Raw genomic sequence first — 10,813 nt, forward strand, 5'->3', positions numbered from 1 at the left:
AACAAATTGACTACTTTAAAGTGTCTGTGTGTGTGTGTGTGTGTGTTCTATTCTCAGTGAGGTTCTATTCTCAGGTTCTATTCTCAGGTACTTTGGGGTTTTCATCAGAGTTGTCAGACTACAGACTTATGTCACAGAGCCTGGTTTCTCCGGGGCTACTTAAAACCAAGCTGCTAAGCTTCAAATCACGGTGTGGTCCTCCCGAAATACATCAACACAGAATTATGAGATTCACTGCATTTAGTTGGTAAGGAATATAACTGTTAGCAGCTGCCACACAAAGTGTTTGACTGATGAAACAGTGTTAGTAGAGGGTGTACACAGACACATAAACAGTGTTTACAGGCGCTCTGTTTAATTAAAGCTTTAACTGAACTGTTGACGTTGTCGTTACTATGGCGGCCCTCTCTGGGAGTGGGGGATGCCCACGTTTAGTGTACTGTCAAAGTGACAGTAAGGTCAGTCAGTTCTTGTAGAGGATTTGGTCGTTTGACGTTATTTGTCCAACTTTGAATGACGATCAACATCTACAAACCTTTTAAATCCAAAAGTGACAGACTTTGAAAAAAATATACTGTATATGTCATAATAATCTACCCATCTCAGACATTCCACATGGTGTGTCCACTGGTCCACCAGTTGGTGTGTGTGTGTGTGTGTGTGTGTGGTCTCTGCTACCATATGGTTCCCAGAATAGCAGACAGAACAGTGGGATCAGGACGGCTGGGAGGTGAAGTGGTTCTTAGTGGTGGCTTAGGCTGAACAGAGCCAGGCTGATCCTGTTATCTCCATCAGCGGCGTGCTGCGGTGCAGGCCGTCCTGACAGACCTGCACAGCTCTCTGGAACCGGCTCCAGCCTCAACGGTTCTGATCCACTGACTCAGAACCAACCTGATTAGTTCTATGATAGAGTTCACGTCAACCACCACCATCAAGTTTTTTAGACGGCTGTCTCTTTTCTCTACTAGCCAACATACATAACAGTCTGTTATGTAATGGGCTTTTTCAGCCCACCCATACATCGAAGTGATTCACATTTTAAAAGGTTGTAATGGCATATGAAGTGTGTCCCTCTACGGCCGAGCTGACAGACCTCATAACCTCCCCTCTCCTGTCTCCCCTGTCTCCCCCCTCCTGTCTCCCCTGTCTCCCCCCTCCTGTCTCCCCTGTCTCCCCCCTCCTGTCTCCCCTGTCTCCCCCCTCCTGTCTCCCCTGTCTCCCCCCTCCTGTCTCCCCTGTCTCCCCCCTCCTCTCTCCCCTGTCTCCCCCCTCCTGTCTCCCCCTGTCTCCCCCCTCCTGTCTCCCCTGTCTCCCCCCTCCTGTCTCCCCCCTCCTGTCTCCCCTGTCTCCCCCCTCCTGTCTCCCCTGTCTCCCCCCTCCTGTCTCCCCCCTCCTGTCTCCCCTGTCTCCCCCCTCCTGTCTCCCCTGTCTCCCCCCTCCTGTCTCCCCCTGTCTCCCCTCTCCTGTCTCCCCAGGTCACCATGCCCCCCACCACGCCTTACGCTGGGAAGTTCGGCCCCTGCAGCGCCTACAACAGCAACAACAACCACCCCCCGCCGCCCCGCAGCCCCTACCGCCAGAACAACAACCACAACAACATCACCTCCACCGCCCGGCCCTGCCACGACGGTCTCTATGACAACCAGGCCCCCCCCCGGCCCTGCCAGGACGGTCTCTATGACAACCAGGCCCCCGCCAGGCCCTGCCAGGACGGTCTCTATGACAACCAGGCCCCCCCCCGGCCCTGCCAGGACGGTCTCTATGACAACGCCTACGCCGCCACCGAAAACCCCTACGACATCCCCCAGCCCTGCAGCCCCCACCGGACCACGGCCACCACCACCAAGCACCACGTCTACAGCCCCGCCCCCCCCAGCCCCGTCACAGAGAACCCGTACAGCACGCCGCACCCCGCGCCCGGCGCGCGGCACCACCACCACCACCACCAGCACCACCACCACAGCGGCGGCAGCACCACCCCCTGCAGCGGCCGGCTGTACCGCAACGCCAGCAGCAGCAGCAGCAGCGGCGAGCGCGAGCGCTACCGGAACGCGTCCAACAGCAGCGTGGGCAGCGACCAGTCGTACAGGAGCCACGGCGGGGGGCCCGCCGACCCCAAGGACGGCCGCTTCGGCAGCGGCGTCACCGCCAGCTACGGGGAGATGTGTTACCACGACAACAGCCTGGTGTCGGGGTCCCTCGAGGCTCTGATTCAGCACCTGGTGCCCACGGTCGACTACTACCCCGATGTGAGTACCACCACGGGAGGTACTCCCTGCTGTAGGAGCTCTGTACTGTGTAACACTATGTGGTGGTCCCGGGCTCAGGGCCTACACCAGGGTACCCACCGGGCACTGTACCGACCGGTGACCTGACACTACACCAGGGTACCGACCGGTGACCTGACACTACACCAGGGTACCGACCGGTGACCTGACACTACACCAGGGTACCGACCTAATGGACGCTGCCCTGACACTACACCAGGGTACCGACCGGGCACTGTACCGACCGCTGACCTGACACTACACCAGGGTACCGACCGGTGACCTGACACTACACCAGGGTACCGACCGGTGACCTGACACTACACCAGGGTACCGACCGGTGACCTGACACTACACCAGGGTACCGACCGGGCACTGTACCGACCGGTGACCTGACACTACACCAGGGTACCGACCGGGCACTGTACCGACCGGTGACCTGACACTACACCAGGGTACCGACCGGGCACTGTACCGACCGCTGACCTGACACTACACCAGGGTACCGACCGGTGACCTGACACTACACCAGGGTACCGACCGGTGACCTGACACTACACCAGGGTACCGACCTAATGGACGCTGACCTGACACTACACCAGGGTACCGCCCGGGCACGCCTAATGGACGCTGACCTGCTCGCTGACGTTTCACTTGGCAGCTTAAGTTTTATATCATCCAATAAAAACATCACCTTTTTGTAGTCCTTTGGGAAGCGCAAAAGAAAAAAGTACAGCAGTCAGTTTGTGGCTAGTTGGCTGAGCCCCTTCCTGAGCCCCTTCCTGAGCTCCTTCCTGAGCCCCTTCCTGAGCCCCTTCCCGAGCCCCTTCCCGAGCCCCTTCCCGAGCCCCTTCCCGAGCCACTTCCCGAGCCACTTCCCGAGCCACTTCCCGAGCCCCTTCCTGAGCCCCTTCCCGAGCCACTTCCCGAGCCACTTCCTGAGCCAGCTCCGGGAGGAAGCTAAAGGCAAAGCTAACGGCCGGTTCTTTCCTGTTCTTTCAGCGGTCGTATGTGTTCACCTTCCTGCTCAGCTCCCGCCTCTTCCTCCACCCCTACGAGCTGATGGGCCGCGTGTGCCACCTGTGTGTGGAGCAGCAGCGGTCTGGGGACCCCCTGCTGGACAAGGTAGGATGACCTCTGACCTGGAGCCCACGGCCTGGGGGTCGTAGGGTCGGCTGGGATTTACTGGATGAATATCTTTGTTTTTTTGGGGATGTAAAACTTGAGAGAAATGGAAATTAGGCAATTAGGCTCTAACAATTTAAGAATGGAAACGAGGCGCTGAAAGGTGATGTCACACAGACACACACACACAGACACACACAAACACACACACAAACAGACAGACAGACAGACAGCCCCCCTCACCCCCCGCTGTGTGCTCAGATCCGTATCTGCGAGGTGGCCCCCAAGCTGGTCCAGCTGCTGACGGAGTGGACGGAGACCTTCCCCTACGACTTCAGGGACGAGAGGATGATGCGCTGCCTGAAGGACATGACGCACCACGTTGCTAGGGGCGACGAGGTGAGTAGGAGCTCTTGAACATGTGTGTTCTCAGTATGAACACACACGTTGTGTGTTGCAGTCCTCAGTATTCATAGATGTGAATTGCAGTCCCCAATATTAATACATATACTATTAATAATTCAAGTGTGTGTATGTCGGTCCCCAGTGTTAACGTAGTGTGTGTATCGTGGCCCCAGTATTAACGTAGTGTGTGTATCATGGCCCCAGTATTGACGTAGTGTGTGTATCATGGCCCCAGTATTAACGTAGTGTGTGTATCATGGCCCCAGTATTAACGTAGTGTGTGTATCATGGCCCCAGTATTAACGTAGTGTGTGTATCATGGCCCCAGTATTGACGTAGTGTGTGTATCATGGCCCCAGTATTAACGTAGTGTGTGTATCATGGCCCCAGTATTAACGTAGTGTGTGTATCATGGCCCCAGTATTAACGTAGTGTGTGTATCATGGCCCCAGTATTAACGAACGTAGTGTGTGTATCATGGCCCCAGTATTAACGTAGTGTGTGTATCATGGCCCCAGTATTAAGTTAACGTAGTGTGTGTATCATGGCCCCAGTATTAACGTAGTGTGTGTATCATGGCCCCAGTATTAACGTAGTGTGTGTATCATGGCCCCAGTATTAACGTAGTGTGTGTATCGTGGCCCCAGTATTCGTGGCGGGCCATGCAGCAGATGACCCAGCGGCTGATCAAGCGTCTGTCGGCGCTGGGTCAGTACGAGGAGGCGGTGGCGGCGCTCAGCGCTGTGGCGTTGGAGCGACCCGCCTCGCTGAAGAACAAGCTGACCTCCGCCCAGCGCACGGACGCACTGAGCGTGTGCGACGACCCCTTCGTCCTGGCCCAGCAGCTGACCCACATCGAGCTGGTGAGCAGACCGGCTGCAGCCAGCCTTTGTTTTTGGTCTTTTTTGCTTTCTGGACGATGCAGCGGACTGAGGAAGAGGAGAAGTGACATGTAGCATAGGGCCGCAGGGGGAATCGAACCCGCGGTCGATTCAGGGCATGTCACTAAGCTACCGATCCGCCCGACTAAGGAATATATTTTACATCCAAGTCACGCTCACTGCACAGTGGAGACATGGGCGTTGATATGTGTTACATGGGCGTTGATATGTGTTACATGGGCGTTGATGTGTGTTACATGGGCGTTGATATGTGTTACATGGGCGTTGATATGTGTTACATGGGCGTTGATGTGTTACATGTGGTGTGAGTCATTAGTCAGTGAGTCCTACACTGATCATAATGTTGATGCTCACGTTTGTGTGGCCCATCATTTAATAATCTGAACAGCCTGAAACAATCAATAGTAATAACCAGAGCTGGTTGTAGTATCAACACAATAACCTTCATGTCATGAAGCCTCTGTTGATTCAGGGGCCAGCGGGAATACTCCCTCTCTCTCTCTCTCTGTTGGAGCCGCTCTTATTGGGAGATGTTTTGAACGGCTGCGACTGCAGTCGCCCTGTATCCTCAAACTGGTTCTAAAGTAACCCTGGTTCTCCTCCTGGTTCTCCTCCTGGTTCTCCTCCTGGTTCTCCTCCCCCCCTCCAGGACAGACTGAGTTTCATCGGCCCTGAGGAGTTCATCCAGACGTTTGCGCTGAAGGACCCTCTGGAGAACCACAAGGTACAGACCATTGTACCCAGTACAGCCATACTGGTTCATCACTGCTGCCTGAGCCTCCGACAAAGGGAACAGAGCGCAGTGCACTAGTGTACTAGTACTAGCTGACACTAGTACCTGACACTAGTACTAGTACATAGTACTAGTACTAGTGTCAGGTACAGGTCTATGCAGTGTACTAGTGTACTAGTACTAGTACTAGTGTCAGGTACAGGTCTACTATACAGACCATCAAGGCAGAGACTGCAGACTCTGAAGTAGTCTAGTTGAACTTAAGGAAGCACCAGGAGATACAAGGAGAGACGCCACACACACACCAGCACTGAGGCAGCGTTACATAACCGCTGAATGTGTTGAGTGAGTCAGGCTAAGGGAGGTGTGTGTGTGTGTGTGTGTGTGTGTGTGTGTGTGTGTGTGTGTGTGTGTGTGTGTGTGTGTGTGTGTGTGTGTGTGTGTGTGTGTGTGTGTGTGTGTGATGGGGCTGTACACGTTACATCACCTCCAAGGGTGAACTTTATTTCTGAAGGGCTCTTAACGGCCGTGTGCGTCAGCAGAGGTCCTCACTGGAGACATTATAGTGGAAGTGTGCAAAAGAATCACTCATCTGTGACTGTTCCCGATGTATTTACTGAGAAATAGGCTGTTATTTTTATAGCCCGATGCTCACCAACATATGACATGTGATTATAATGGGGTTCTAAGTATTAACTCTGTACTGTTATAATGGGGTTATAGTTAGTTAGTTATAGTTAGTTAGTGCGTTCTAGTCTTATTTCCATAAGGTAGTCCGTTCAGTGTTAACTCTGTACTGTTATGATGGGGTTATAGTTAGTTAGTTATAGTTAGTTAGTCCGTTCAGTGTTAACTGTTCCTCCTCCTGCAGGGATTCTTCCGGAAGAGGAAGACCTCTAACCTGGAGGCGTACGTCAACTGGTTCAACAGACTGAGCTACCTGGTGGCCACGGAGATCTGTCTGGTGAGGCCTGTCTCACCCCTCTGACCTTCAGCCCTGACCCCTACCCGTCTGCATGTCTGTCTCACTCTGTCTGTCTCACCCCTCTGACCTTCAGCCCTGACCCCTACCCGTCTGCATGTCTGTCTCACTCTGTCTGTCTCACCATCTGTCCTGTGCGTCTCTTCCTTTAGGTTTGTTCATAAACAATCTGTTCTCTCTCTCCTCACCGTGTCCTCCACCGTCCTCTGACCTCTGTTGACCTCTGACCTCTGTTGACCTCTGACCTCTGTGACCCTACAGCCGGTGAAGAAGAAGCACAGGGCGCGCGCCATCGAGTTCTTCATCGACGTGGCCCAGGAGTGCTTCAACATCGGCAACTTCAACTCCCTGATGGCCATCATCAGTACGTCCTATCTCCTCATGACATCATCAGCACCTATCTCCTCATGACATCATCAGCACCTATCTCCTCATGACATCATCAGCACCTATCTCCTCATGACATCATCAGCACCTATCTCCTCATGACATCATCCTGGAGAGCAGGACAGTGTAGAGGGTTTAAACCTCCGATGTTGTCAGTATGACCTGTAGTCCTAGAGCAGCCTGTTACCTAGCCTGTTACCTAGCCTGTTACCTAGCCTGTTACCTAGCCTGCCCTAGCCTGTTACCTAGCCTGTTACCTAGCCTGTTACCTAGCCTGCTACCTAGCCTGTTAGCTAGCCTGTTACCTAGCCTGCCCTAGCCTGTTACCTAGCCTGTTACCTAGCCTGTTACCTAGCCTGTAACCTAGCCTGTAACCTAGCCTGTTACCTAGCCTGTTAGCTAGCCTGTTACCTAGCCTGTTACCTAGCCTGCTACCTAGCCTGTTACCTAGCCTGCCCTAGCCTGTTACAGGCTAGCCAATCATAAACCAGCTGAGCTCTAGTGACGTGTTCCTCCTGTGACTCTGTCGTCATGTGACCCGGCCCTCCTCACAGCGCTAACTGAACCAGAAGGGGCTGTAGCTTCTGCTGCTTCAGTCGTAGCTCACCGCTAGCTGTAGCTCACCGCTAGCTGTAGCTCACTGCTAGCTGTAGCTCACCGCTAGCTGTAGCTCACCGCTAGCTGTAGCTCACTGCTAGCTGTAGCTCACCGCTAGCTGTAGCTCACCACTCTCGTCTGTTCTTAACTAACGATTTACTATTTTGGTATTTTGTTTTTCTCTCTCTCTCTCTCTCTCTCTCTCTCTCTCTCTCTCTCTCTCTGTCTCTCTCTCTCTCTCTCTGTCTCTCTCTCTCTCTCTCTCTCTCTCTCTCTCTCTCTCTCTCTCTCTCTCTCTCTCTCTCTCTCTCTCTCTCTCTCTCTCTCTCAGCTGGTATGAACATGAGTCCTGTGTCTCGTCTGAAGAAGACGTGGAGTAAAGTCAACACAGACAAGTTTGACATTCTGGAGGTCAGTGAGTTGTGTGTGTGTGTGTGTGTGTGTGTGTGTGTGTGTGTGTGTGTCTCTCTCTCTGGCAGTTATCCATAAACCTTCTATAAACTAATGTGTGTGTGTGTGTGTGTGTGTGTGTGTAGCATCAGATGGATCCCTCCAGTAACTTCAGTAACTACCGGACCGCTCTGCGGGGGGCAACACAGAGATCAGAGACCGCCCACAGCAGTCAGGAGAGGGTGAGACACACACACACACACACACACACACACACACACACACACACACACACACACACACACACACACACATATACATACATACATACATACATACATACATACATACATACATACATACATACAAATAAACATAAAGAAACTTGCCAGGGTTTAAAGGTCATGAGTTGAACATAGAACATTCTTTGTAAAAAAGATTTTTGTAGTACTAAATAATTTATGTTAACAAAATGAAATGATCGTACGTAATAATAGCAACAAAAAAAAGTGGTATTTATTATTCAGGTTCATTTTCCTTGTGTCGGTCTTTCTGCTGGTCGATTGTTCTAGAAGCAGAGTGAAGGTTGACCTTGTTGTGTTCCAGATTGTGATCCCGTTCTTCAGTCTGCTCATTAAAGATATCTACTTCCTCAACGAGGGCTGCGCCAGCCGGCTGACCACCGGACACATTAACTTTGAGGTCAGTGCAGGAGTTAAACATCTCTATTCTGCTGAATGTACAATAGACGCTTTAATATTCTACAATTCATTACAACGGTCCATTTTTATCATAGTATGTCTTTTAAAATTGCGCCCCCTTGTGGAAAAAATATGCATTACTTAATTTACTTTTCCACCCGTAACTCTACACACCTCTTTTGTTTATCTCATTATTCTGTTCTTCTTTGACAAGTGTTGACCACAATATGGTAGGAGTGATACATAAGTCTAGGTTAAATTATGAATCAACTCCTTTCTAACTCTATCCTGCTAAATGAGTTCAGCCAACAGAGATAATGGGTTCAGTTCCCCGTGTCCACAGTGTCCCTGTAGTCCTCCTAGAGGGTGATGATGTGACAGGGTGATGATGTGACCTGTCTGTGAGGGTGATGATGTGACAGGGTGATGATGTGACCTGTCTGTGAGGTGATGATGTGACCTGTCTGTGGGGGTGATGATGTGACCTGTCTGTGAGGTGATGATGTGACCTGTCTGTGAGGTGATGATGTGACCTGTCTGTGGGGGTGATGATGTGACAGGGTGATGATGTGACAGGGTGATGATGTGACCTGTCTGTGGGGGTGATGATGTGACCTGTCTGTGAGGGTGATGATGTGACAGGGTGATGATGTGACAGGGTGATGATGTGACCTGTCTGTGGGGGTGATGATGTGACCTGTCTGTGAGGGTGATGATGTGACAGGGTGATGATGTGACAGGGTGATGATGTGACCTGTCTGTGGGGGTGATGATGTGACCTGTCTGTGAGGTGATGATGTGACCTGTCTGTGACCTACAGAGGAGTGACCTGTTCTCTGTCTCATAGAAACTGTGGGAGCTGGCCAAGCAGGTGAGTGAGTTCCTGGTGTGGCGTCAGGTGGTCTGCCCCTTCCAGCGCGACCGCCGCATCCTCCAGTTCCTCGTCACCTCGCCCGTCTTCAACGAGGACGGTGAGTGACGACCGCTATGACATCACGACCGCCATGACATCAGGACCGCCATGACATCAGGACCGCCATGACATCACGACCGCCATGACATCAGGACCGCTATGACGTCACGACCGCCATGACATCAGGACCGCCATGACATCACGACCGCCATGACATCAGGACCGCCATGACATCAGGACCGCCATGACATCAGGACCGCCATGACATCAGGACCGCCATGACATCAGGACCGCCATGACATCACAACCGCTATGACATCAGGACCGCCATGACATCACAACCGCTATGACGTCACGACCGCTATGACATCACGACCGCTATGACATCACGACCGCCATGACATCAGGACCGCTATGACATCACGACCGCTGTGTGTGTGTGTGTGTGTGTGTGTGTGTGTGTGTGTGTGTGTGTGTGTGTGTGTGTGTGTGTGTGTGTGTGTGTGTGTGTGTGTGTGTGTGTGTGTGTGTGTGTGTTGTGTACTAGTTGTTGCTACATGCTGACCTGAGGTTCCTCTCCTCAGAGCTGCACCTGGCCTCCTACGAGAGCGAGGGCCCCGAGAACCACATGGAGAAGGACAGCCGCCGCTCCCTCAGGTACACACACACACACACACACGCACACACACACACACACACACACACACACACACACACACACACACACACACACACACACACACACACACACACACACACACACACACACACACACACACACACACACACACACACAGTGTCAGTATTAAGCTCTGCTGGCTTCCTGTTCCAGGTCCTCTCTGCTTCACCGGGAGAATCGGTCCTAGAGAACGTTGACGTCAAACTCCCCCCAATCCACCATCCTACAGTCAGGTGACCAGCGTTCAGGACTGCCATTGGTTAACAGAAACGGGGCCGTATGTGTGCAGTACGTACCATCACAGTGTGAGAAAGTATCATTTTATATTTGATGTCAGTACGGTGGCAAAATGTTTATCAGGAACCATTTAATTAGTTTTCCTTTTAAATTGTAAATCCTTAAATGGTAATACTTATAGTAACCGGTGTGATGATACACACCACTTTACTACAACTGCCTGTAGTCCCTAATGATGTCTTTTTTAAGCTAAAGAAGTGTTACAGCTCTAATCGTGAAGTCCAACTTGTGACAACGATTTGAACAACCTTTCTGTGAGGTAGGCCTCCAGCTGCCTTGTCATGGAGCGCTTGATATTTTCCTGCCTTATTCAGAGCAGTTTGTTGCGCTCAGGTCGCGTCACTGGTCAGTAGGACGCCAACGTGTTATCACGTTCTGCTAACACTCTTGCGTCACTTGAAGGAAATGCTTTGATTTAGTATTCAGGATCATTGA

At 52.0% G+C, this 10,813-nt stretch overlaps 1 protein-coding gene across 1 annotated transcript in view; it reads left to right on the forward strand.

Moving 5' to 3' along the window:
- Positions 1–1,478: 1,478 nt before the first annotated feature.
- Positions 1,479–10,813, forward strand: part of LOC311363051 (ras-GEF domain-containing family member 1B-B-like) — a 9,845-nt gene continuing 510 nt past the window's right edge. The window contains exons 1-13 of the mRNA XM_084482978.1: positions 1,479–2,249; positions 3,270–3,392; positions 3,654–3,791; positions 4,445–4,660; positions 5,349–5,423; positions 6,304–6,396; positions 6,676–6,778; positions 7,730–7,809; positions 7,935–8,030; positions 8,395–8,490; positions 9,337–9,460; positions 9,987–10,059; positions 10,235–10,813. The exon at positions 10,235–10,813 is cut by the window's right edge and continues 510 nt beyond it. Of these exons, the coding sequence (XP_084339104.1) occupies positions 1,482–2,249; positions 3,270–3,392; positions 3,654–3,791; positions 4,445–4,660; positions 5,349–5,423; positions 6,304–6,396; positions 6,676–6,778; positions 7,730–7,809; positions 7,935–8,030; positions 8,395–8,490; positions 9,337–9,460; positions 9,987–10,059; positions 10,235–10,268 (2,019 nt within the window). The 5' untranslated portion in view covers positions 1,479–1,481 and the 3' untranslated portion in view covers positions 10,269–10,813. The remainder of the gene's footprint in view (positions 2,250–3,269; positions 3,393–3,653; positions 3,792–4,444; positions 4,661–5,348; positions 5,424–6,303; positions 6,397–6,675; positions 6,779–7,729; positions 7,810–7,934; positions 8,031–8,394; positions 8,491–9,336; positions 9,461–9,986; positions 10,060–10,234) is intronic.

This window comes from Micromesistius poutassou, assembly GCF_964030765.1.
Source record: "Micromesistius poutassou genome assembly, chromosome: 18".
In the NCBI taxonomy this organism is placed as follows: Eukaryota; Metazoa; Chordata; class Actinopteri; order Gadiformes; family Gadidae; genus Micromesistius; species Micromesistius poutassou.